Source organism: Pseudophryne corroboree, chromosome 7 (assembly GCF_028390025.1).
Source record: "Pseudophryne corroboree isolate aPseCor3 chromosome 7, aPseCor3.hap2, whole genome shotgun sequence".
NCBI lineage: Eukaryota > Metazoa > Chordata > Amphibia > Anura > Myobatrachidae > Pseudophryne > Pseudophryne corroboree.
The window spans coordinates 483,682,659-483,707,864 of NC_086450.1; the positions used below are offsets into that span (position 1 = coordinate 483,682,659).

At 45.9% G+C, this 25,206-nt stretch overlaps 1 protein-coding gene across 1 annotated transcript in view; it reads left to right on the forward strand.

Moving 5' to 3' along the window:
- LOC134943895 (uncharacterized) overlaps positions 1 to 4,428 on the forward strand; it is a 102,372-nt gene extending 97,944 nt beyond the window's left edge. Inside the window, exon 10 of the mRNA XM_063932465.1 lies at positions 4,182 to 4,428. Within this exon, the coding sequence (XP_063788535.1) occupies positions 4,182 to 4,256 (75 nt within the window). The 3' untranslated portion in view covers positions 4,257 to 4,428. The remainder of the gene's footprint in view (positions 1 to 4,181) is intronic.
- The last annotated feature ends 20,778 nt before the right edge of the window (positions 4,429 to 25,206 follow it).

The following is a 25,206-nucleotide window of genomic DNA, read 5'->3' on the forward strand; positions in this document are numbered from 1 at the left end:
TTGAAGACTTGTGCATGTACAATACCGACATCACCTGGAACATGGCATGGATGCCATATACCCAGGGAACTGCGCATACTCAGTAGACTCTAGCACTGAGGCATGAAGGGAGGATGCGGCCCACATGGAGGCTGCACTTAGGCCCTTCCTCTCGTAGTCCTCTCCCAAGTCAAGGGTCGATCTAATGTGGGCCATGTACAGCGATGGGCCACATTTACCCGGTAATATATCAGTACAGCGATGGGACACATTTACCAGGTAATATCCCAGTACAGCGATGGGCCACATTTACCAGGTAATATCCCAGTACAGTGATGGGCCACATTTACCAGGTAATATCCCAGTACAGTGATGGGCCACATTTACCAGGTAATATCCCAGTACAGCGATGGGCCACATTTACCAGGTAATATCCCAGTACAGCGATGGGCCACATTTACCAGGTAATATCCCAGTACAGCGATGGGCCACATTTACCAGGTAATATCCCAGTACAGTGATGGGCCACATTTACCAGGTAATATCCCAGTACAGTGATGGGCCACATTTACCAGGTAATATCCCAGTACAGCGATGGGCCACATTTACCAGGTAATATCCCAGTAGAGCGATGGGCCACATTTACCAGGTAATATCTCAGTACAGCGATGAGCCACATTTACCAGGTAATATCCCAGTACAGCGATGGGCCACATTTACCAGGTAATATCCCAGTAGAGTGATGGGCTACATTTATCAGGTAATATCCCAGTACAGCGATGAGCCACATTTACCAGGTAATATCCCAGTACAGCGATTAGCCACATTTACCAGGTAATATCCCAGTACAGCGATTAGCCACATTTACCAGGTAATATCCCAGTACAGCGATGGGCCACATTTACCAGGTAATATCCCAGTACAGTGATGGGCCACATTTTCCAGGTAATATCCCAGTACAGCGATGAGCCACATTTACCAGGTAATATCCCAGTACAGTGATGGGCCACATTTACCAGGTAATATCCCAGTACAGCGATGGGCCACATTTACCAGGTAATATCCCAGTACAGCGATGGGCCACATTTACCAGGTAATATCCCAGTACAGTGATGGGCCACATTTACCAGGTAATATCCCAATACAGTGATGGGCCACATTTACCAGGTAATATCCCAGTACAGCGATGGGCCACATTTACCAGGTAATATCCCAGTAGAGCGATGGGCCACATTTACCAGGTAATATCCCAGTAGAGCGATGGGCCACATTTACCAGGTAATATCCCAGTACAGCGATGGGCCACATTTACCAGGTAATATCCCAGTACAGTGATGGGCCACATTTACCAGGTAATATCCCAGTAGAGCGATGGGCCACATTTACCAGGTAATATCTCAGTACAGCGATGAGCCACATTTACCAGGTAATATCCCAGTACAGCGATGGGCCACATTTACCAGGTAATATCTCAGTACAGCGATGGGCCACATTTACCAGGTAATATCCCAGTATAGTCATGGGCCACATTTACCAGGTAATATCCCAGTACAGCGATGGGACACATTTACCAGGTAATATCCCAGTACAGCGATGGGACACATTTACCAGGTAATATCCCAGTACAGCGATGGGCCACATTTACCAGGTAATATCCCAGTACAGCGATGGGCCACATTTACCTGGTAATATCCCAGTACAGTGATGGGCCACATTTACCAGGTAATATCCCAGTACAGCGATGGGCCACATTTACCATGTAATATCCCAGTACAGCGATGGGCCACATTTACCAGGTAATATCCCAGTACAGCGATGGGCCACATTTACCAGGTAATATCCAAGTACAGTGATGGGACACATTTACCAGGTAATATCCCAGTACAGCGATGGGCCACATTTACCAGGTAATATCCCAGTACAGCGATGGGCCACATTTACCAGGTAATATCCCAGTACAGCGATGGGCCACATTTACCAGGTAATATCCCAGTACAGCGATGGGACACATTTACCAGGTAATATCCCAGTACAGCGATGGGCCACATTTACCAGGTAATATCCCAGTACAGCGATGGGCCACATATACCAGGTAATATCCCAGTACAGCGATGGGACACATTTACCAGGTAATATCCCAGTACAGCGATGGGCCACATTTACCAGGTAATATCCCAGTACAGCGATGGGCCACATTTACCAGGTAATATCCCAGTACAGCGATGGGCCACATTTACCAGGTAATATCCCAGTACAGCGATGGGCCACATTTACCAGGTAATATATCAGTACAGCGATGGGACACATTTACTAGGTAATATTCCAGTACAGCGATGGGCCACATTTACCAGGTAATGTATCAGTACAGTGATGGGCCACATTTACCAGGTAATATTCCAGTACAGCGATGGGACACATTTACCAGGTAATATCCCAGTACAGCGATGGGCCACATTTAGCAGGTAATATCCCAGTACAGCGATGGGCCACATTTACCAGGTAATATCCCAGTACAGCGATGGGACACATTTACCAGGTAATATATCAGTACAGCGATGGGCCACATTTACCAGGTAATATCCCAGTACAGCGATGGGCCACATTTACCAGGTAATATCCCAGTACAGCGATGGGACACATTTACCAGGTAATATATCAGTACAGCGATGGGCCACATTTACCAGGTAATATCCCAGTACAGCGATGGGCCACATTTACCAGGTAATATATCAGTACAGCGATGGGACACATTTACCAGGTAATATCCCAGTACAGCGATGGGCCACATTTACCAGGTAATATCCCAGTACAGCGATGGGCCACATTTACCAGGTAATATTCCAGTACAGCGATGGGCCACATTTACCAGGTAATATTCCAGTACAGCGATGGGCCACATTTACCAGGTAATATCCCAGTACAGTGATGGGCCACATTTACCAGGTAATATATCAGTACAGTGATGGGACACATTTACCAGGTAATATTCCAGTGCAGGGATGGGCCACATTTACCAGGTAATATCCCAGTACAGCGATGGGCCACATTTACCAGGTAATATATCAGTACAGTGATGGGACACATTTACCAGGTAATATTCCAGTACAGCGTTGGGCCACATTTACCAGGTAATATTCCAGTACAGCGATGGGCCACATTTACCAGGTAATATATCAGTACAGCGATGGGCCACATTTACCAGGTAATATCACAGTACAGCGATGGGCCACATTTACCAGGTAATATCTCAGTACAGCGATGGGCCTCATTTACCAGGTAATATCACAGTACAGCGATGGGCCACATTTACCAGGTAATATATCAGTACAGCGATGGGCCACATTTACCAGGTAATATCACAGTACAGCGATGGGCCACATTTACCAGGTAATATATCAGTACAGCGATGGGCCACATTTACCAGGTAATATCACAGTACAGCGATGGGCCACATTTACCAGGTAATATCCCAGTACAGCAATGGGCCACATTTACCAGGTAATATCCCAGTACAGCGATGGGCCACATTTACCAGGTAATATTCCAGTACAGCGATCGGCCACATTTACCAGGTAATATCTCAGTACAGCGATGGGCCACATTTACCAGGTAATGTATCAGTACAGCGATGGGACACATTTACCAGGTAATATCCCAGTACAGTGATGGGCCACATTTACCAGGTAATATATCAGTACAGCGATGGGCCACATTTACCAGGTAATATTCCAGTACAGCGATCGGCCACATTTACCAGGTAATATCACAGTACAGCGATGGGCAACATTTACCAGGTAATTTCATTGCTCCAAACCCCTTGCAGAGTACTGCACTGGAAATGTGACTGCAGCCCTTTCTGACCACAACCTGAAGCCAAAGATAATTCATTCTGTTATTCGGTGGAATATCCAGATAAGGGATCCTAGGCGGAGATGGAGCGTTGCGGGGGCGGTGACTGGGAAACGGAGGTGGCGGCAGACGAAAGAGGGTCATGGTAGGGGCTTGATCGGGTGTGGCTGCGTGATGTCACACGCAGCTGCTACGATCACAAAGATGGCTGTGGGCCTCCTGCGATCGCAGCCAGGCTGAGCCGGCAGGAGGCATTGACAAATAGACCGCATTTTCAGAATGGTCGCAGGAGGGAGTCCTCTCATGTAGAGTATTTCCATTAAACCATTACTATTTATTTTTGTCTTTTGCAGGTGTTCTGGATAACCGGTGGTCTTATTGTCATTTTAACAATTGTGTTTATTGTTATCCTCTGTCTTACGGTATAATTTAATATACTACAGTAAGTCTCCGCTGGTCGATCTGAAATGCCCCCTGGTTCCAGGGATTGTAGCCAACAGTATCCATGCAGAAGGCTGATGTTGTATTTTCTTCTCTGTTGCTCCCTCTCATACATGTATATACGCCTATGATACGTCTTCTTGTCACACAGAATATTTGTGGAGATTTTTTCTTTCAATAATTGCTGTTTTATACATACAGTATATAAGTAAACACTTTTAAACAAATCTGAGTGAGATGTAATTTGTTTCTCCCTAGACCAGAAACGTTAACTGGATGACAATAAATTATGTAACACATAGATCCCTGACCTCTCAACCGTTAAGCCATAATGATCATGCAATTTGTGTTGGTGTTGTGACATTGTAGATTTGTAGAGTATTCTACGCTCCGAATACAGGGGACTAGAGTCCACCTGAGCTGCGGCTTGTGTGCTCCCATGTCGAGGCCACGCGTCATCCTCCTGTTGTCGTATTCTATATAAGGAGCCGCAACATTTCAGTCTAAAGCACGCTGCTGTGTGCTGCGCTGCACTCTGCTGTACCGGCTGTGGTGTGTCCAGTGGCTGTTCTCTGTATAGTGACTGTATAGGGGGCACGCTGCACGCTGCTGTATGCTGCGCTGCACTCTGCTGTAAATTGTAGTTTATGCGCTTTACCCTAGTGCGCTTTGTTCACATCTATAAGCTCTGTGAGCCACGCAGTTTGAACCAAGCTACAAGTAAAAAAAACTGAAAAATAAAATATATATTTCTATTGTTTGTACTGTTCTGTGTACTGTACCTCAATACACTGCGGCAATGTTTCATAGATGTGCTATAAACTGCTGTGTGTTTGTGTCGCTGCTCCGTCGCTTAGTAACCAGCCAGCTCGCTGCAGCCTTTGGTCAATATTATTAAAAACAATATTGTCAGCTGGGAGGTGGTCAAAATTTACTGGAAATGTTTGTTATTGAGGTTAAAAGTACCCTAGGAACCAAAAAATAAAGTGAAGAGGTCCAAATTGTGTGACTTGAGCTTTTTTTTGTCATTTAATAAAAAAAATAATCCAAATCCAAAACCAGTCACGGCGGTTTGGCACATCCAAATCCAAAGCTGATGACGCATCAGAGCCAAGTCCAAATCCAACAAAAATGATATGGCGCACATTCTCTAATTCTAACCATCATTCCTATATACTACTTGGTATTCACAGATGTTGGAGTACCATTGTTCGAGGGGAGTCTTTAAAACTATGGGGTTGATGTATCAAGCAGTGACAAAAGTGGAGAGGTTGCCCATAGCAATTAGTGAGCTTTTACCCGTCATTTTATAGAATGCACTTGATAAAATCTACCTGACAGCTGATACTGTAGGTTGCTATGGGTAACTTCTCCACTGTTCACACTGCTTGATACATCAACCCCTATGTGTCCTCTTAGCTGTTATTGTCTAGTTATAGTGTGATCACCAATGCAATAATCCCATACACTGCAGAAATAGAGACATCTGAGGATGAGGAAAGATCTTCCTCGCCTTGGCTTCCATTACTTCATCAGCACACTCGTCTGAATGTGGGGAGTTCTGTTACGGAAAAGGTCTTTCTTAGGTGTAGGCTCCATCCCACAAAGCTAGATATACAGGTGTGATACATTATCCCGGCAACTGGGATGCCGGCGGTCACATGGCCGACACCGGCTTCCTGACAATTAGAATGCCGAGAGGGGATGGGGTTATTATTTAAGTGTAGTGCACCGAAAATTATTAAAAGGGGACCCCCATTCATTTATTTTTTTATATTTGTATAACTATATATGTTATTGCTGCCAGTAGAGCCTATGACAGGCTAGAGTGAACTTAGTGTGGCCATGTCAGCTTCTCTACAGGGAGTTTCACCGCTGGCCAGCAACTGCCCTGAGCTGGGAAAATATCTATCGGATCATTGGGTCTCCGGGCCGCAGGGCAGAGTGGCCAGGGGGCGTGTTGTTACCAGGGGAGCTCGGAGACTTTTACCTTCGGGGAGCCCAGGAGCATGGGAGGACCCATGAAAGAAGGCCTGCAGCACTGAGGAGGGGCTGATCCTGGAGGGCTGGAAGATGCTACAGGACTGTGCTGAGGACCGCTTACCTGGAAAGAGGATTGGAGCGGCCGTAGTGCCAGAGACCCCTGAGGACCCCTGTAGAAATGAGCTGCACCTGACATTGCCTGTTGTTGGCGAAGAAAGACTCCAACATGGAAAAGGAGGAACAAACAGAGGACCAGAAAACTGCGGAATAACCCCCATCTCCAGAAGAGAAGGAAGACCAGCCAGTGACGAGCGCGGAGGACACCCCGCTCAACCAAATTGAGGACCCCTACCGGAGTGCAGAGGACAGTGCCAGCTGGAGTACGTGGACGCCCAGACAGCAGCGCCCTGGACAAGAGCGCAGCCTGGTGCGGTGCTCAGCATAACGGTCAGCGCTGAGGACTTGGAGCCGATCTGAGGTGGCAGAAGACTCACAGCTTGGGGTGAAATACTCTTTAACCCCTTCCACTGCAATATTCTGCCCCTGTTACCCCCTTCCAATGCAATACTCTGCCCCTGTTACCCCTTCCGCTGCAACACTCTGCCCCCGTTACCCCCTTATGCTGCAATACTCTGCACCTGTTACCCCCTTCTGCTGCAATACTCTGCCGATGTTACCCCCTTCCACTGCAAAGCTATGCCCGTTACCCCCTTCCACTGCAATACTATGCCCGTTACCCCCTTACGCTGCAATACTATGCCCCTGCTACCCCCTTACACTGCAATACTATGCCCGTTACCCCCTTCCAATGCAATACTCTGCCCGTTACCCCTTCCGCTGCAACACTCTGCCCCGTTACCCCCTTCTGCTGCAATACTCTGCACCTGTTACCCCTTTCTGCTGCAATACTCTGCCCCTGTTACCTCCTTTTACTTCAATACTATGCCCGTTAACCCCTTTCTGCTGCTATACTCTGCCCCTGTTACCTCCTTTTACTTCAATACTATGCCCGTTAACCCCTTACGCTGCAATACTATGCCCCTGTTACCCCTTCCACTGCAATACTCTGCCGCTGTTACCCCCTTCTGCTGCAATGCTCTGCCCCTGTTACACCCTTCCTCTGCAATACTTTGCCCGTTAGCCCCTTATGCTGCAATACTATGCCCCTGTTACCCCCTTCTGCTGCAATAATATGCCCGTTACCCCCTTACACTGCAATATTATGCCCCTGTTACCCCCTTCCGCTGCAATACTATGCCCCTGTTACCCCCTTCCGCTGCAAAACTCTTCCCCTGTTACCCCCTTCCACTGCAATACTCTGCCCCATTACCCCCTTCTGCTGCAATACTATTCTCCTGTTACCCCCTTCCACTGCAATACTCTGCCCCTGTTACCCCCTTCCACTGCAATACTATGCCCCTGTTACCCCCTTCTGCTGCAAAACTCTGCACCTGTTACCCCATTCTGATTCAATACTCTGCCCCTGTTACCCCCTTCCACTGCAATACTATGCCCCTGTTACCCCCTTGCACTGCAATACTATGCCCCTGTTACCCCCTTATGCAGTAATACTATGCCCCTGTTACCCCTACCATCACTATACTATGCCCTTGTTACCCCCTTCTGCTGCAATACTATGCCCCTGTTCCCCTTCCGTAGCAATACTCTGCCCCTGTTACCCCCTACCATCGCAATACTCTGCCTCTGGTAGCCCCTTCTGCTGCAATACTCTGCCCCTGTTACCCCCTACCGTAGCAATACTCTGCCCCTGTTACCCCCTACCGTAGTAATACTCTGCCCCTGTTACCCCCTACTGTAGCAATACTCTGCCCCTGTTACCCTCTACCGTCGCAATACTCTACCCTTGTTACCCCCTTCTGCTGCAAACCTCTGCCCTTGTTACCCCCTTCCTCTGCAATACTCTGCCCCAGTTCCTCCTTCCGTAGCAATATTCTGCCCCTTTTACCCCCTACCGTAGCAATACTATACCCCTGGTAGCCCCTTCCACTGCAATACTCTGCCCCTGTTACCCCTTCTGCTGCAATACTCTGCAGCTGTTACCCCCTTCCACTGCAATACTATGCCCCTATTATCCCCGACCGTCGCAATACTATGCCCATGTTACCACCTACCGTCGCAATAATATGCCCCTGTTACCCCCTACCGTTGCAATACTATGCCCCTGTTATCCCCTACCGTCACAATACTATGCCCCTGGTAGCCCCTTCCGCTGCATTACTATGCCCGTTACCCCATCCGCTACAATACTATGCCCGTTACCCCCATCTGCCGCAATGCTATGCCCCTATTACCCCCTACTGTTTGCAATACTATGCCCATGTTACCCCCTACCGTTGCAATACTCTGCCTCTGGTAGCCCCTTCTGCTGCAATACTCTGCCCCTGTTACCCCCTACCATAGCAATACTCTGCCCCTGTTACCCTCTACCATCGCAATACTCTGCCCGTTACACCCTTCTGCTGCAATACCCTGCCCTTGTTACCCCCTTCCGCTGCAATACTCTGCCTATGTTACCCCTCTCTGCTGCAATACTCTGCAGCTATTACCCCCTTCCACTGCAATACTATGCCCCTGTTACCCCCTACCATCGCAATACTATTTTCCTGTTATCCCCTACCATCACAATACTATGCCCCAATTATCCCCGACCGTCGCAATGCTATGCCCATGTTACCACCTACCGTCGCAATACTATGCCCCTGTTACCCCCTACCGTCGCAATACTATGCCCCTGTTATCCCCTACTGTCACAATACTATGCCCCTGGTAGCCCCTTCCGCTGCATTACTATGCCCCTGTTACCCCATCCGCTGCAATACTATGCCCCTGTTACCCCCATCCACTGCAATGCTATGCCCCTATTACCCCCTACTGTTTGCAATACTATGTCCATGTTACCCCCTACCGTTGCAATATTCTGCCCATTACCCCCTTCCACGGCAATACTGTGCCTCTGTTACCCCCTTCCGCTGCAATACTCTGCACGTTACCCCCTACCGTAGCAATACTATGCCCGTTACCCCCTTTCACTGCAAAATTCTGAATCTGTTACTCGCTTCCGCTGCAATACTCTGCCCGTTACCCCCTCCCGCTCCTATACTCTGCCTAACTGGGTAAAGAAGGCGTTAGGCTCCCCTGTGGTTTTTGGTTTTTACCTCACTGCGTCAGTGTACATTATTAAGGGAGTAGGCTTCCCAGTGTCCTCAGTGCTTTGCATTGTTCTAAAGTTTAAAGGTATAGGTTCCCCTGTTGTTATCCTCTTCCCCATACTTTCTTTTACAAAAAGCTATAAAGGGGGTGGGCTCCCCTAACAGACTCGTTGCCCCGCTGCTTAAAAGTTATAGAGAATATATCCCCTCCTGTCTGTCTGTGCACCATTGGTATATGTTATAAGGGGTAGCCTCCCCTCATTGTCAATGCTGAGAGTATAAATATGTTGCTGCTGCAAGTGATTTCATGCAAATGACTTTATGCCTTGATGACACCTATGCCTGGTGCTAGAGTTATTGATGTTTATGCAGAAAGTGCTTTGCTGATGTCTTTTATGGTCAGATTCTTTGGTGTCAACCTCAGCTGGTGGCGGTGGCATTGCCATTTGAAATGTAAAGATTCTGCACGCCCTCCAGAAAAGGGTGTGTGGCCTTACTGCAAAGGGGCGTGGTCTCACTGAAAGGGGCGTGACATTGCAGAAAAAGACTACTTTATACCACAGTTTTGCATACTGCACCCCCAGACATTGTCCACCACAGGAAAAAACATCCTGATTCATGTCCCTTACATTATTTGCCATTTAACCTTCTTATAGTAATGCCCAGTATACATTATAGTTACATAGTTTATGAGGTTGAAAAAAGACAATCTGTCCATCGAGTTAAACCTATTTGTGTTCTCTTACTCTGTATTATTTTCAGGACTAATTTTACCTGTTGATAAAGTCAGTCATTGTGTTGTATTTCCTCATTTTATTATAACTATGGTACGTGATCTATCCGCCATAACCCTGTATATCCTTATCCATTAGGAATTTATCTAGCCCATTCTTAATAGTATTGACCGAGTCCGCCATCACTACTCTCTCAGGCAGGGAATTCCAAACTCGTATTGTCCTTACTGTGAAGAAACCTTTTCGCCTCTGTGTGCGGAATCTCCTCGCCTCTAACCTAAATGGGTGTCTACGTGTCTTCTGTGTTGATCTTACCAAAAACAGATCCCCTGCAAGCTCTATGTATTGTCCCCTTATATATTTATAAATGTTGATCAGGTCCCCTCTTAATCTCCTCTTTCCAGTGTAAACATGTTGAGCCTTGCAAGTCTTTCCTGGTATTCCATCGTCTCCATCCCCGCGCAGTATTCCAGATGGGGCCTCACCAGGGCTTTATACAGTGGGAGTATAACGCTCTCATCCTTTGCATCAATACCTCTCTTTATGCATGCTAGTACCTTGTTTGCCTTTTTTGCTGCTATCCTACATTAGGTGCTGCTGCTAAGTTTGTTATCTATGTGTACTGCTAAGTCTTTTTCCAGGGGTGTGTAATGCTCATTGTCAGGGGTGTGTAATGCTCGTTGTCAGGGGTTTCATGCTCTGGGTGTAATGCTTGTGCCAGGGGTGTGTAAACTCCTTACAGTTGCTGTGTGTGTGGGTCACATGTCACAGACAGTCACACACAAATGGGTCGGGGAGCTCCTTGATTGCGTATTGTAATTTGTCACAGACAGAGTGTCTGTAATTAGCAGGCACCAGGAGCAGACACGGTAAATTCGTCCTGGCCAGGGACCGGCCAGTGGGACCACCACCGCAGCAGCTCACAGCGTGTGACAGTGTGTTTTTCATCCCGGCCGAGGAGCGGGACCACCGCCGCAGCACTCAGCCACATTGCCTGGCGTCCCTACCCTTCACACAGGCACTGGAGCTCTGGCTTCACCACTTCTAATATGGTGGCCACTTGCAGCTGTAGCCCTTTCTATAGGATGAATTAATGGTCAGTCAGTGTCACTGACTCACTGTTTGGTCAGGCAGCGTCCATCAACCCCCGACCCGATCGCTGCGAACAACTGCATCAACTGGAATGACCCCCTTTATCCTATAAATGTGTTGTCAGAAGATTTTATTTATTATTTATTTATTAGCAGTTTCTTATATAGCGCAGCATATTCCGTTGCGCTTTACAATTAGAACGGTTATAGAACAAAACTGGGCAACGACAGACAGACAGAGGTAGGAAGGCCCTGCTCGCAAGCTTACACTCTATAGGGAAATAGGCATTGATATACAAGGATAGATGCTACCTGTTACATAATGGTTCCCCAGATTGATCTCTGAACCCATGAAATCTGCAGAAGGACCAAAAACTGGTCAGCTCATTGTCAGATATTTTTCAAGCTATTCAAATCAAATTGTAAACTGATAGAGAAAACCTGAATTGTTAGATAATCCTCATCGATTCTGACCTGTAACGCTGACACATTTGCTGACACACCCATATAAAGTGCCGTCTGTGATGGACATGTCGGTAGCATCTACAGCACCATCTGTCATTATGCGTCACACTTCTACAGGAAGGCTGGACCCTGCGTGCAGTAGATGGCCGGTCACCTCCTGACCAAAACTTTTCCCAAACAGAGACAGTAAATTGTGACTTGTGCAGTTACCCATTGTTCAGCTCATTATTTGTTACCTGCGAGTTATTATTAATTAGAGAATACCGAGGTGACCTGCACTATGAGCCAACATTGCTGATCACATCCAGGGGAATAGACCTCAGAGGAGAGACTGCACTATACATAAAGCAGCGGCGTCAGCCGGGTGCTGCTCTGCTCAGCCAGAGAGGTGAGTGACTGCCACTGCGTTATATTATAATAATGTTATATTTTCTGGTGTAGCTGCAGACATCTAATAATATAACTGAGTGACTGCCACTGTGTTATATTATAATAATGTTATATTTACTGGTGTAGCTGCAGACATCTAATAATATAACTGAGTGACTGCCAATGTGTTATATTATAATAATGTTATATTTACTGGAGTAGCTGCAGACATCTAATAATATAACTGAGTGACTGCCACTGTGTTATATTATAATAATGTTATATTTACTGGTGTAGCTGCAGACATCTAATAATATAACTGAGTGACTGCCACTGCGTTATATTATAATAATGTTATATTTACTGGAGTAGCTGCAGACATCTAATAATATAACTGAGTGACTGCCACTGTGTTATATTATAATAATGTTATATTTACTGGTGTAGCTGCAGACATCTAATAATATAACTGAGTGACTGCCACTGTGTTATATTATAATAATGTTATATTTACTGGAGTAGCTGCAGACATCTAATAATATAACTGAGTGACTGCCACTGTGTTATATTATAATAATGTTATATTTACTGGAGTAGCTGCAGACATCTAATAATATAACTGAGTGACTGCCACTGTGTTATATTATAATAATGTTATATTTACTGGTGTAGCTGCAGACATCTAATAATATAACTGAGTGACTGCCACTGTGTTATATTATAATAATGTTATATTTACTGGTGTAGCTGCAGACATCTAATAATATAACTGAGTGACTGCCAATGTGTTATATTATAATAATGTTATATTTACTGGAGTAGCTGCAGACATCTAATAATATAACTGAGTGACTGCCACTGTGTTATATTATAATAATGTTATATTTACTGGTGTAGCTGCAGACATCTAATAATATAACTGAGTGACTGCCACTGCGTTATATTATAATAATGTTATATTTACTGGAGTAGCTGCAGACATCTAATAATATAACTGAGTGACTGCCACTGTGTTATATTATAATAATGTTATATTTACTGGTGTAGCTGCAGACATCTAATAATATAACTGAGTGACTGCCACTGTGTTATATTATAATAATGTTATATTTACTGGAGTAGCTGCAGACATCTAATAATATAACTGAGTGACAGCCACTGTGTTATATTATAATAATGTTATATTTACTGGAGTAGCTGCAGACATCTAATAATATAACTGAGTGACTGCCACTGTGTTATATTATAATAATGTTATATTTACTGGAGTAGCTGCAGACATCTGTGTGTGGGAAAAAGTATTTGTGCAGCTTCACCTGGAAACAGAATAATTGTTTGGAGGGTTTATATGTCTCTATGTATACGGGAATATTCCACATTTCTGTGTAGGAATATTACAGTACAGTGCGGCATTATATGCTAATGATAACTAACATCCCACATGAAACGGAGAATAGCAGGTATATATAATGTATGTGTCTGTTGCCCCCTCGAAGGTTATTATACGACATTACACCCAGTAAAACCTCAGCATGTTACTTCCTTTGTCCAACATTGGGGGTAATTCAGACCTGATCGCTAGGCTACGTTTTTGCACAGCGGGCGATCAGGTCAGAACTGCGCATGCGTATGCACCGCAATGCACAGGCACGTCGCACGGGTACAAAGCAGATCGCTGATAAGCAGCGGGTTTGTGCGACAAATCCGTTTGCTCGGGCGTTTGCAAGGAGATTGACAGGAAGAGGGCGTTTGTGGGTGTCAACTGACTGTTTTCTGGGAGTGTTTGGAAAAATGCAGAGTATCCAAGCATTTGCAGGGCGGGTGTGTGACGTCAATTCCGGTCCCGGACAGGCTGATGTGATCGCAGCGGCTGAGTAAGTCCTGGGCTACTAGGAGACTGCACAAAATCTTTTTGTAACGCTCTGCTACACATGCGATCGCACACTTGTACAGCGAAAATACACTCCCCATAGGCAGCGACTATCTGATCGCAGCAGTGTAAAAATCGCCTGCTAGTAATCCGGTCTGAATGACCCCCATTGTACGTTACTTCAATGCAGTGTTGATTTTGTGGACAAACATTATGAGTAAAAGTATTCGTCAGCTAAGGTTTATTTCAGGACTTAAACTAGACTAAAATGAAAACAGAGATCCACTGACTAAAACGAAGGAAAAGAGAAAGACTAAAATGTGACTATAATAAACCATCTACAATTTCAAGTAAGCGACTAAGGGGGTTTTCAGAGTTGTTAGCAAACCAAAAAAGTTAGCAATTGGTCAAAACCATGTGCACTGCAGGGGGGGGTGGGGGTGGGGGCAGATGTAACATGTGCAGAGAGAGTTATATTTGGGTGGGTTATATTGTTTCTGTGCAGGGTAAATACTGGCTGCTTTATTTTTACACTGCAATTTAGATTTCTGTTTGAACTCACCTCACCCAAATCTAACTCTCTCTGCACGTGTAACATCTGCCCCCCCCTGCAGTGCACAATGGCCCTCATTCCGAGTTGTTCGCTCGGTAAAAATCTTCGCATCGCAGCGATTTTCCGCTTAGTGCGCATGCGCAATGTCCGCACTGCGACTGCGCCAAGTAAATTTGCTATGAAGTTAGGATTTTTACTCACGGATTTTTCTTCGCTCAGGCGATCGTAGTGTGATTGACAGGAAATGGGTGTTTCTGGGCGGAAACAGGCCGTTTTATGGGCGTGTGGGAAAAAACGCTACCGTTTCCGGAAAAAACGCAGGAGTGGCCGGAGAAACGGGGGAGTGTCTGGGCGAACGCTGGGTGTGTTTGTGACGTCAAACCAGGAACGACAAGCACTGAACTGATCGCAGATGCCGAGTAAGTCTGAAGCTACTCAGAAACTGCTACGAGGTGTGTAATCGCAATATTGCGAATACATCGTTCGCAATTTTAAGATGCTAAGATTCACTCCCAGTAGGCGGCGGCTTAGCGTGAGCAACTCTGCTAAAATCGCCTTGCGAGCGAACAACTCGGAATGAGGGCCATGGTTTTGCCCAATTGCTAACTTTTTTGGTTTGCTAACAACTCTGAATTACTCCCTAAGACTAAAATTAAATTGAAAATTCTTCTCAAAATGAACACTGCTGCAATGAACATGCAATAAGTATAATACTGTTCAGATACGATGGGCAGGAACTGTGATCCCAGCAGACACAGCATCACAGTCAGGAACGAGAGGGAAGAATGACATGTGATAGCGTCGCCGTCTGTCTGCGCTCCTCCTCAGAGAGTTGTCACATTAGCCGGGATTGTCCTTTTATGTGATTGTAGAGGAATTGTTATTTTATCTGGTGAAAGTAACGTGCTTTGCCGGTGTGTGATGATGGCGATGCGTGCCCACAATATGTAACTTCACTGAATCACACAGCTGCTGTTATATACACTGAAACGTCAGGTACTTTATTGTAGTACATAATAGTATAATGTGGAGCAATACCCCCCAAGTGACAGAGGTCATTAGGAGGTCAAATTGGCGTTCATGCAGCAAAGTTCGTGAACTAAGGGATAAATGTGTGAACCGGTGATAGTGGCAAAATCAGTAAATACGTATGTTACCGGTGCCCAACATGTATTACATTGCACACACAAACATCACCAGTGCCTCTTTCACTATCGCGCCATCATACTTTACTATGGCGGCAACACATTTTCAAAACTTATTAAACCATTTTGCATTTACTGTTCTGACTGGTAGCCTCAACATTTATCGGCAGGTCCTGGCGCAGTTATCAGGCATCTCACACTATGGGGTCTATTCAATTGAAGTCGGAACTGCCGTCTAGTCGTAAAGACGGTAATTTCCGACTTTTTTAGGTTGAATCATGATTCTAAAAAAACTCCCATCTTTGTAAATTTACCCCCATGACTCATAAATCCAATGAAATCCAGTGCGCGTGTGCCGGCCAACTCACCCAAGTGCCACCGGGTAAGTAATTGTCACACGTGCGCTGTTTGTCTTCCGTCACATGAAACCTGCAGGGCTACGGGACCGGCTAGCCCCGGCGGAGAGGAGAGGTAACGTTCTACCTCCGCAGCAAATTATTTTATGATACATTTCAGAGATATTTGTTCCTGCTTTGTCTCATAAATGGGCGAAGCAGGGGGTGAGATTTAGGATTTTTATTGGCCACATTAATACACTTCCCCCCTAAGTGACTTTAACGGGGATTCCTAAACTGTGTCTGAGTATGTCTGTACGTCTTTGTTTCTGTATCTTTGGGGTCTATGCACTAAGTCTTGGAGATAGATTGGGCCAGATGTACTAAGCTTGAAAAGTGATAAATATCACTGTGATAAAGCACCAGCCAATCGGCTCCTAACTGTCATTTTTCAAACACAACCAGTGACATGGCAGTTAGGAGCCGATTGGCTGGTGCTTTATCACAGTGATATTTATCACTTTTCAGGCTTAGTACATCTCCCCCATTAAGTGGAGAGAGATAAAGTACCAACCAGCTCCTGTCATTTTTCAAACACAGCCTGTAACATGGCAGATAGGAGCTGATTGGCTGGTGTGTTATCTCTCTCCACTTTATGTTTCTTCAAGGCTTAGTACATAGACCCCTGTGTCTTAAGGAGGAGATGTGTCAAAGAGATAAAGTGGAGAGAGATAGTGGGGGTGATTCCGAGTTGTTCACTCGCTAGCTGCTTTTAGCAGCATTGCACACGCTAGGCCGCCGCCCTCTGGGAGTGAATCTTAGCTTAGCAGAATTTGCGAACGAAAGATTAGCAGAATTGCGAATAGACATTTCTCAGCAGTTTCTGAGTAGCTCCAGACTCACTCCTACACTGCGAACAGCTCAGTCAGTTTCGTTCCTGGTTTGACGTCACAAACACGCCCTGCGTTCGGCCAGTCTCTCCCCCGTTTCTCCAGCCACTCCCGCGTTTTATCCTGGCATGCCTGCGTTTTTCCGCACACTCCCAGAAAACGGTCAGTTTCCGCCCAGAAACACTCACTTCCTGTCAATCACACTACGATCACTTCAACGATGAAAATTCTTCCTTTGGACGTGAGTAAATCGACTAAGTTTTGAGCTAAAATACTTAGCGGATGCGCGCTGCGTATCATGCGCATGCACATTTTCGCATTAATCGCTCCGTTGCGAAAATCGGCAACGAGCGATCAACTCGGAATGACCCCCAAAGTACCAACCAAATAACTTTAACTCCTATCTGCCATGTTACAGGCTCTGTATGATAAATGACAGCTAGGAGCTGGTTCCTTTGTACTTTATCTCTCTCCACTTTGACTCTCTGCAAGATTTGGATAAATCCCCCACTCCCCAAAGCAGTGCCTATGGGTGGGCTATATCAAGCCTTGGAGAGAGATAAAGTGGGAATGCTTCCCTTAGCATCCAACTGACTTATACGGGTACCTGCCCCTTCCAATACTGTGCTAGATAAATGACAGTCACAGTATAAGCTCATCTCCCCTGTGTGTCTGTGTGTGTAAGTGTGCCTGTGTCTGTGTGTTTCCCTATGTGCTTGTGTCTGTGAGTGAGTGAGTGAGTGAGTGAGTGAGTGAGTGAGTGAGTGTCTGTATATGTGCCTGTGTCCGGAGCTGTGTGACATTACATTGTCAGTGAGAGGAGTGTGTAGTGGGTGTTATAATGATAGGGGGGCACCGTAATTTGGCATAAATGTATCTGCTCTGCAATGTGGTGGGCACTGTAATGCTACATAATAAGAACTGGGGCACTGTAATGTGGCATAATATGAACAGGGGCCCCTATATGTCATAATGTGAATTGGGAATACTGTAGAGATGAGCGCCGGAAATTTTTCGGGTTTTGTGTTTTGGTTTTGGGTTCGGTTCCGCGGCCGTGTTTTGGGTTCGACCGCGTTTTGGCAAAACCTCACCGAATTTTTTTTGTCGGATTCGGGTGTGTTTTGGATTCGGGTGTTTTTTTAAAAAAACCCTAAAAAACAGCTTAAATCATTGAATTTGGGGGTAATTTTGATCCCAAAGTATTATTAACCTCAAAAAACATAATTTACACTCATTTTCAGCCTATTCTGAACACATCACACCTCACAATATTATTTTTAGTCCTAAAATTTGCACCGAGGTCGCTGTGTGAGTAAGATAAGCGACCCTAGTGGCCGACACAAACACCGGGCCCATCTAGGAGTGGCACTGCAGTGTCACGCAGGATGGCCCTTCCAAAAAACCCTCCCCAAACAGCACATGACGCAAAGAAAAAAAGAGGCGCAATGAGGTAGCTGACTGTGTGAGTAAGATTAGCGACCCTAGTGGCCGACACAAACACCGGGCACATCTAGGAGTGGCACTGCAGTGTCACGCAGGATGTCCCTTCCAAAAAACCCTCCCCAAACAGCACATGACGCAAAGAAAAAAAGAGGCGCAATGAGGTAGCTGTGTGAGTAAGATTAGCGACCCTAGTGGCCGACACAAACACCGGGCCCATCTAGGAGTGGCACTGCAGTGTCACGCAGGATGTCCCTTCCAAAAAACCCTCCCCAATCAGCACATGATGCAAAGAAAAAGAAAAGAAAAAAGAGGTGCAAGATGGAATTATCCTTGGGCCCTCCCACCCACCCTTATGTTGTATAAACAAAACAGGACATGCACACTTTAACCAACCCATCATTTCAGTGACAGGGTCTGCCACACGACTGTGACTGATATGACGGGTTGGTTTGGACCCCCCCCAAAAAAGAAGCAATTAATCTCTCCTTGCACAAACTGGCTCTACAGAGGCAAGATGTCCACCTCATCTTCACCCTCCGATATATCACCGTGTACATCCCCCTCCTCACAGATTATCAATTCGTCCCCACTGGAATCCACCATCTCAGCTCCCTGTGTACTTTGTGGAGGCAATTGCTGCTGGTCAATGTCTCCGCGGAGGAATTGATTATAATTCATTTTAATGAACATCATCTTCTCCACATTTTCTGGATGTAACCTCGTACGCCGATTGCTGACAAGGTGAGCGGCGGCACTAAACACTCTTTCGGAGTACACACTTGTGGGAGGGCAACTTAGGTAGAATAAAGCCAGTTTGTGCAAGGGCCTCCAAATTGCCTCTTTTTCCTGCCAGTATAAGTACGGACTGTCTGACGTGCCTACTTGGATGCGGTCACTCATATAATCCTCCACCATTCTTTCAATGGGGGGAGAATCATATGCAGTGACAGTAGACGACATGTCCGTAATCGTTGTCAGGTCCTTCAGTCCGGACCAGATGTCAGCATCAGCAGTCGCTCCAGACTGCCCTGCATCACCGCCAGCGGGTGGGCTCGGAATTCTGAGCCTTTTCCTCGCACCCCCAGTTGCGGGAGAATGTGAAGGAGGAGATGTTGACAGGTCGCGTTCCGCTTGACTTGACAATTTTGTCACCAGCAGGTCTTTCAACCCCAGCAGACCTGTGTCTGCCGGAAAGAGAGATCCAAGGTAGGCTTTAAATCTAGGATCGAGCACGGTGGCCAAAATGTAGTGCTCTGATTTCAACAGATTGACCACCCGTGAATCCTTGTTAAGCGAATTAAGGGCTGCATCCACAAGTCCCACATGCCTAGCGGAATCGCTCCGTGTTAGCTCCTTCTTCAATGCCTCCAGCTTCTTCTGCAAAAGCCTGATGAGGGGAATGACCTGACTCAGGCTGGCAGTGTCTGAACTGACTTCACGTGTGGCAAGTTCAAAGGGCATCAGAACCTTGCACAACGTTGAAATCATTCTCCACTGCACTTGAGACAGGTGCATTCCATCTCCTATATCGTGCTCAATTGTATAGGCTTGAATGGCCTTTTGCTGCTCCTCCAACCTCTGAAGCATATAGAGGGTTGAATTCCACCTCGTTACCACTTCTTGCTTCAGATGATGGCAGGGCAGGTTCAGTAGTTTTTGGTGGTGCTCCAGTCTTCTGTACGTGGTGCCTGTACGCCGAAAGTGTCCCGCAATTTTTCTGGCCACCGACAGCATCTCTTGCACGCCCCTGTCGTTTTTTAAAAAATTCTGCACCACCAAATTCAAGGTATGTGCAAAACATGGGACGTGCTGGAATTTGCCCATATTTAATGCACACACAATATTGCTGGCGTTGTCCGATGCCACAAATCCACAGGAGAGTCCAATTGGGGTAAGCCATTCCGCGATGATCTTCCTCAGTTGCCGTAAGAGGTTTTCAGCTGTGTGCGTATTCTGGAAAGCGGTGATACAAAGCGTAGCCTGCCTAGGAAAGAGTTGGCGTTTGCGAGATGCTGCTACTGGTGCCGCCGCTGCTGTTCTTGCGGCGGGAGTCCATACATCTACCCAGTGAGCTGTCACAGTCATATAGTCCTGACCCTGCCCTGCTCCACTTGTCCACATGTCCGTGGTTAAGTGGACATTGGGTACAACTGCATTTTTTAGGACACTGGTGAGTCTTTTTCTGACGTCCGTGTACATTCTCGGTATCGCCTGCCTAGAGAAGTGGAACCTAGATGGTATTTGGTAACGGGGGCACACTGCCTCAATAAATTGTCTAGTTCCCTGTGAACTAACGGCGGATACCGGACGCACGTCTAACACCAACATAGTTGTCAAGGACTCAGTTATCCGCTTTGCAGTAGGATGACTGCTGTGATATTTCATCTTCCTCGCAAAGGACTGTTGAACAGTCAATTGCTTACTGGAAGTAGTACAAGTGGGCTTACGACTTCCCCTCTGGGATGACCATCGACTCCCAGCGGCAACAACAGCAGCGCCAGCAGCAGTAGGCGTTACACGCAAGGATGCATCGGAGGAATCCCAGGCAGGAAAGGACTCGTCAGACTTGCCAGTGACATGGCCTGCAGGACTATTGGCATTCCTGGGGAAGGAGGAAATTGACACTGAGGGAGTTGGTGGGGTGGTTTGCGTGAGCTTGGTTACAAGAGGAAGGGATTTACTGGTCAGTGGACTGCTTCCGCTGTCACCCAAAGTTTTTGAACTTGTCACTGACTTATTATGAATGCGCTGCAGGTGACGTATAAGGGAGGATGTTCCGAGGTGGTTAACGTCCTTACCCCTACTTATTACAGCTTGACAAAGGGAACACACGGCTTGACACCTGTTGTCCGCATTTCTGGTGAAATACCTCCACACCGAAGAGCTGATTTTTTTGGTATTTTCACCTGGCATGTCAACGGCCATATTCCTCCCACGGACAACAGGTGTCTCCCCGGGTGCCTGACTTAAACAAACCACCTCACCATCAGAATCCTCCTGGTCAATTTCCTCCCCAGCGCCAGCAACACCCATATCCTCCTCATCCTGGTGTACTTCAACACTGACATCTTCAATCTGACTATCAGGAACTGGACTGCGGGTGCTCCTTCCAGCACTTGCAGGGGGCATGCAAATAGTGGAAGGCGCATGCTCTTCACGTCCAGTGTTGGGAAGGTCAGGCATCGCAAACGACACAATTGGACTCTCCTTGTGGATTTGGGATTTCAAAGAACGCACAGTTCTTTGCGGTGCTTTTGCCAGCTTGAGTCTTTTCAGTTTTCTAGCGAGAGGCTGAGTGCTTCCATCCTCATGTGAAGCTGAACCACTAGCCATGAACATAGGCCAGGGCCTCAGCCGTTCCTTGCCACTCCGTGTGGTAAATGGCATATTGGCAAGTTTACGCTTCTCCTCCGACAATTTTATTTTAGGTTTTGGAGTCCTTTTTTTTCTGATATTTGGTGTTTTGGATTTGACATGCTCTGTACTATGACATTGGGCATCGGCCTTGGCAGACGACGTTGCTGGCATTTCATCGTCTCGGCCATGACTAGTGGCAGCAGCTTCAGCACGAGGTGGAAGTGGATCTTGATCTTTCCCTAATTTTGGAACCTCAACTTTTTTGTTCTCCATATTTTATAGGCAGAACTAAAAGGCACCTCAGGTAAACAATGGAGATGGATGGATTGGATACTAGTATACAATTATGGACGGACTGCCACGGTTAGGTGGTATAAAAAAACCACGGTTAGGTGGTATATATTATAATAATAATACAATTATGGATGGACGGACTGCCTGCCGACTGCCGACACAGAGGTAGCCACAGCCGTGAACTACCGCACTGTACACTGGTTGATAAAGAGATAGTAGTATACTCGTAACAACTAGTATGACACTATGACGACGGTATAAAGAATGAAAAAAAAACCACGGTTAGGTGGTATATATTATAATAATAATACAATTATGGATGGACGGACTGCCTGCCGACTGCCGACACAGAGGTAGCCACAGCCGTGAACTACCGCACTGTACACTGGTTGATAAAGAGATAGTAGTATACTCGTAACAACTAGTATGACACTATGACGACGGTATAAAGAATGAAAAAAAAACCACGGTTAGGTGGTATATATTATAATAATAATACAATTATGGATGGACGGACTGCCTGCCGACTGCCGACACAGAGGTAGCCACAGCCGTGAACTACCGCACTGTACACTGGTTGATAAAGAGATAGTAGTATACTCGTAACAACTAGTATGACACTATGACGACGGTATAAAGAATGAAAAAAAAACCACGGTTAGGTGGTATATATTATAATAATAATACAATTATGGATGGACGGACTGCCTGCCGACTGCCGACACAGAGGTAGCCACAGCCGTGAACTACCGCACTGTACACTGGTTGATAAAGAGATAGTAGTATACTCGTAACAACTAGTATGACACTATGACGGTATAAAGAATGAAAAAAAAACCACGGTTAGGTGGTATATATTATAATAATAATACAATTATGGATGGACGGACTGCCTGCCGACTGCCGACACAGAGGTAGCCACAGCCGTGAACTACCGCACTGTACACTGGTTGATAAAGAGATAGTAGTATACTCGTAACAATTAGGATGACACTATGACGGTATAAAGAATGAAAAAAAAACCACGGTTAGGTGGTAGGTATATAATAATAAATAATACAATTCTGGTCGGACGGACTGCCTGCCGTGTGCCGACACAGAGGTAGCCACAGCCGTGAACTACCGCACTGTACACTGGTTGATAAAGAGATAGTAGTATACTCGTAACAATTAGGATGACACTATGACGGTATAAAGAATGAAAAAAAAAACCACGGTTAGGTGGTAGGTATATAATAATAAATAATACAATTCTGGTCGGACGGACTGCCTGCCGTGTGCCGACACAGAGGTAGCCACAGCCGTGAACTACCGCACTGTACACTGGTTGATAAAGAGATAGTAGTATACTCGTAACAATTAGGATGACACTATGACGGTATAAAGAATGAAAAAAAAACCACGGTTAGGTGGTAGGTATATAATAATAAATAATACAATTCTGGTCGGACGGACTGCCTGCCGTGTGCCGACACAGAGGTAGCCACAGCCGTGAACTACCGCACTGTACACTGGTTGATAAAGAGATAGTAGTATACTCGTAACAATTAGGATGACACTATGACGGTATAAAGAATGAAAAAAAAACCACGGTTAGGTGGTAGGTATATAATAATAAATAATACAATTCTGGTCGGACGGACTGCCTGCCGTGTGCCGACACAGAGGTAGCCACAGCCGTGAACTACCGCACTGTACACTGGTTGATAAAGAGATAGTAGTATACTCGTAACAATTAGGATGACACTATGACGGTATAAAGAATGAAAAAAAAACCACGGTTAGGTGGTAGGTATATAATAATAAATAATACAATTCTGGTCGGACGGACTGCCTGCCGTGTGCCGACACAGAGGTAGCCACAGCCGTGAACTACCGCACTGTACACTGGTTGATAAAGAGATAGTAGTATACTCGTAACAATTAGGATGACACTATGACGGTATAAAGAATGAAAAAAAAACCACGGTTAGGTGGTAGGTATATAATAATAAATAATACAATTCTGGTCGGACGGACTGCCTGCCGTGTGCCGACACAGAGGTAGCCACAGCCGTGAACTACCGCACTGTACACTGGTTGATAAAGAGATAGTAGTATACTCGTAACAATTAGGATGACACTATGACGGTATAAAGAATGAAAAAAAAACCACGGTTAGGTGGTAGGTATATAATAATAAATAATACAATTCTGGTCGGACGGACTGCCTGCCGTGTGCCGACACAGAGGTAGCCACAGCCGTGAACTACCGCACTGTACACTGGTTGATAAAGAGATAGTAGTATACTCGTAACAATTAGGATGACACTATGACGGTATAAAGAATGAAAAAAAAACCACGGTTAGGTGGTAGGTATATAATAATAAATAATACAATTCTGGTCGGACGGACTGCCTGCCGTGTGCCGACACAGAGGTAGCCACAGCCGTGAACTACCGCACTGTACTGTGTCTGCTGCTAATATAGACTGGTTGATATTTAAAGAGATATTAGTAGTATACAACAATACTATACTGGTGGTCAGGCACTGGTCACCACTCCTGCAGCAAAAGTGTGCACTGTTAATTAATATAAGTGTACTCCTGGCTCCTGCTAACAACCTGCAGTGCTCCCCAGTCTCCCCCACAATTAATTATAAGCTTTTAATTTATACATTGATGACTGTGCAGCACACTGGGCTGAGCTGAGTGCACACAGACTGAGTCACACTGTGTGACTGACTGTGCTGTGTATCGTTTTTTTTTTCAGGCAGAGAACGGATATAGCAGAGAGAAGTGAACGGATATATTATATTAAATAAAAGTTAACTAGCAACTGCACTGGTCACTGACTGTGGTAAACTAACTCTGTCTGCGACTCTGCACAATCTCTCTCTATCTAATCTATCTATCTCTATTCTAATGGAGAGGACGCCAGACACGTCCTCTCCCTATCAATCTCAATGCACGAGTGAAAATGGCGGCGACGCGCGGCTCCTTATATAGAATCCGAGTCTCGCGATAGAATCCGAGCCTCGCGAGAATCCGACAGCGTCATGATGACGTTCGGGCGCGCTCGGGTTAACCGAGCAAGGCGGGAAGATCCGAGTCGCTCGGACCCGTGGAAAAAAAAGTGAAGTTCGTGCGGGTTCGGATTCAAAGAAACCGAACCCGCTCATCTCTAGAATACTGTGTGGCATAATGTGACCTCATTCTGGTCCGGTTGGATGTGCGCCCTGATGCACTTCGTATATGC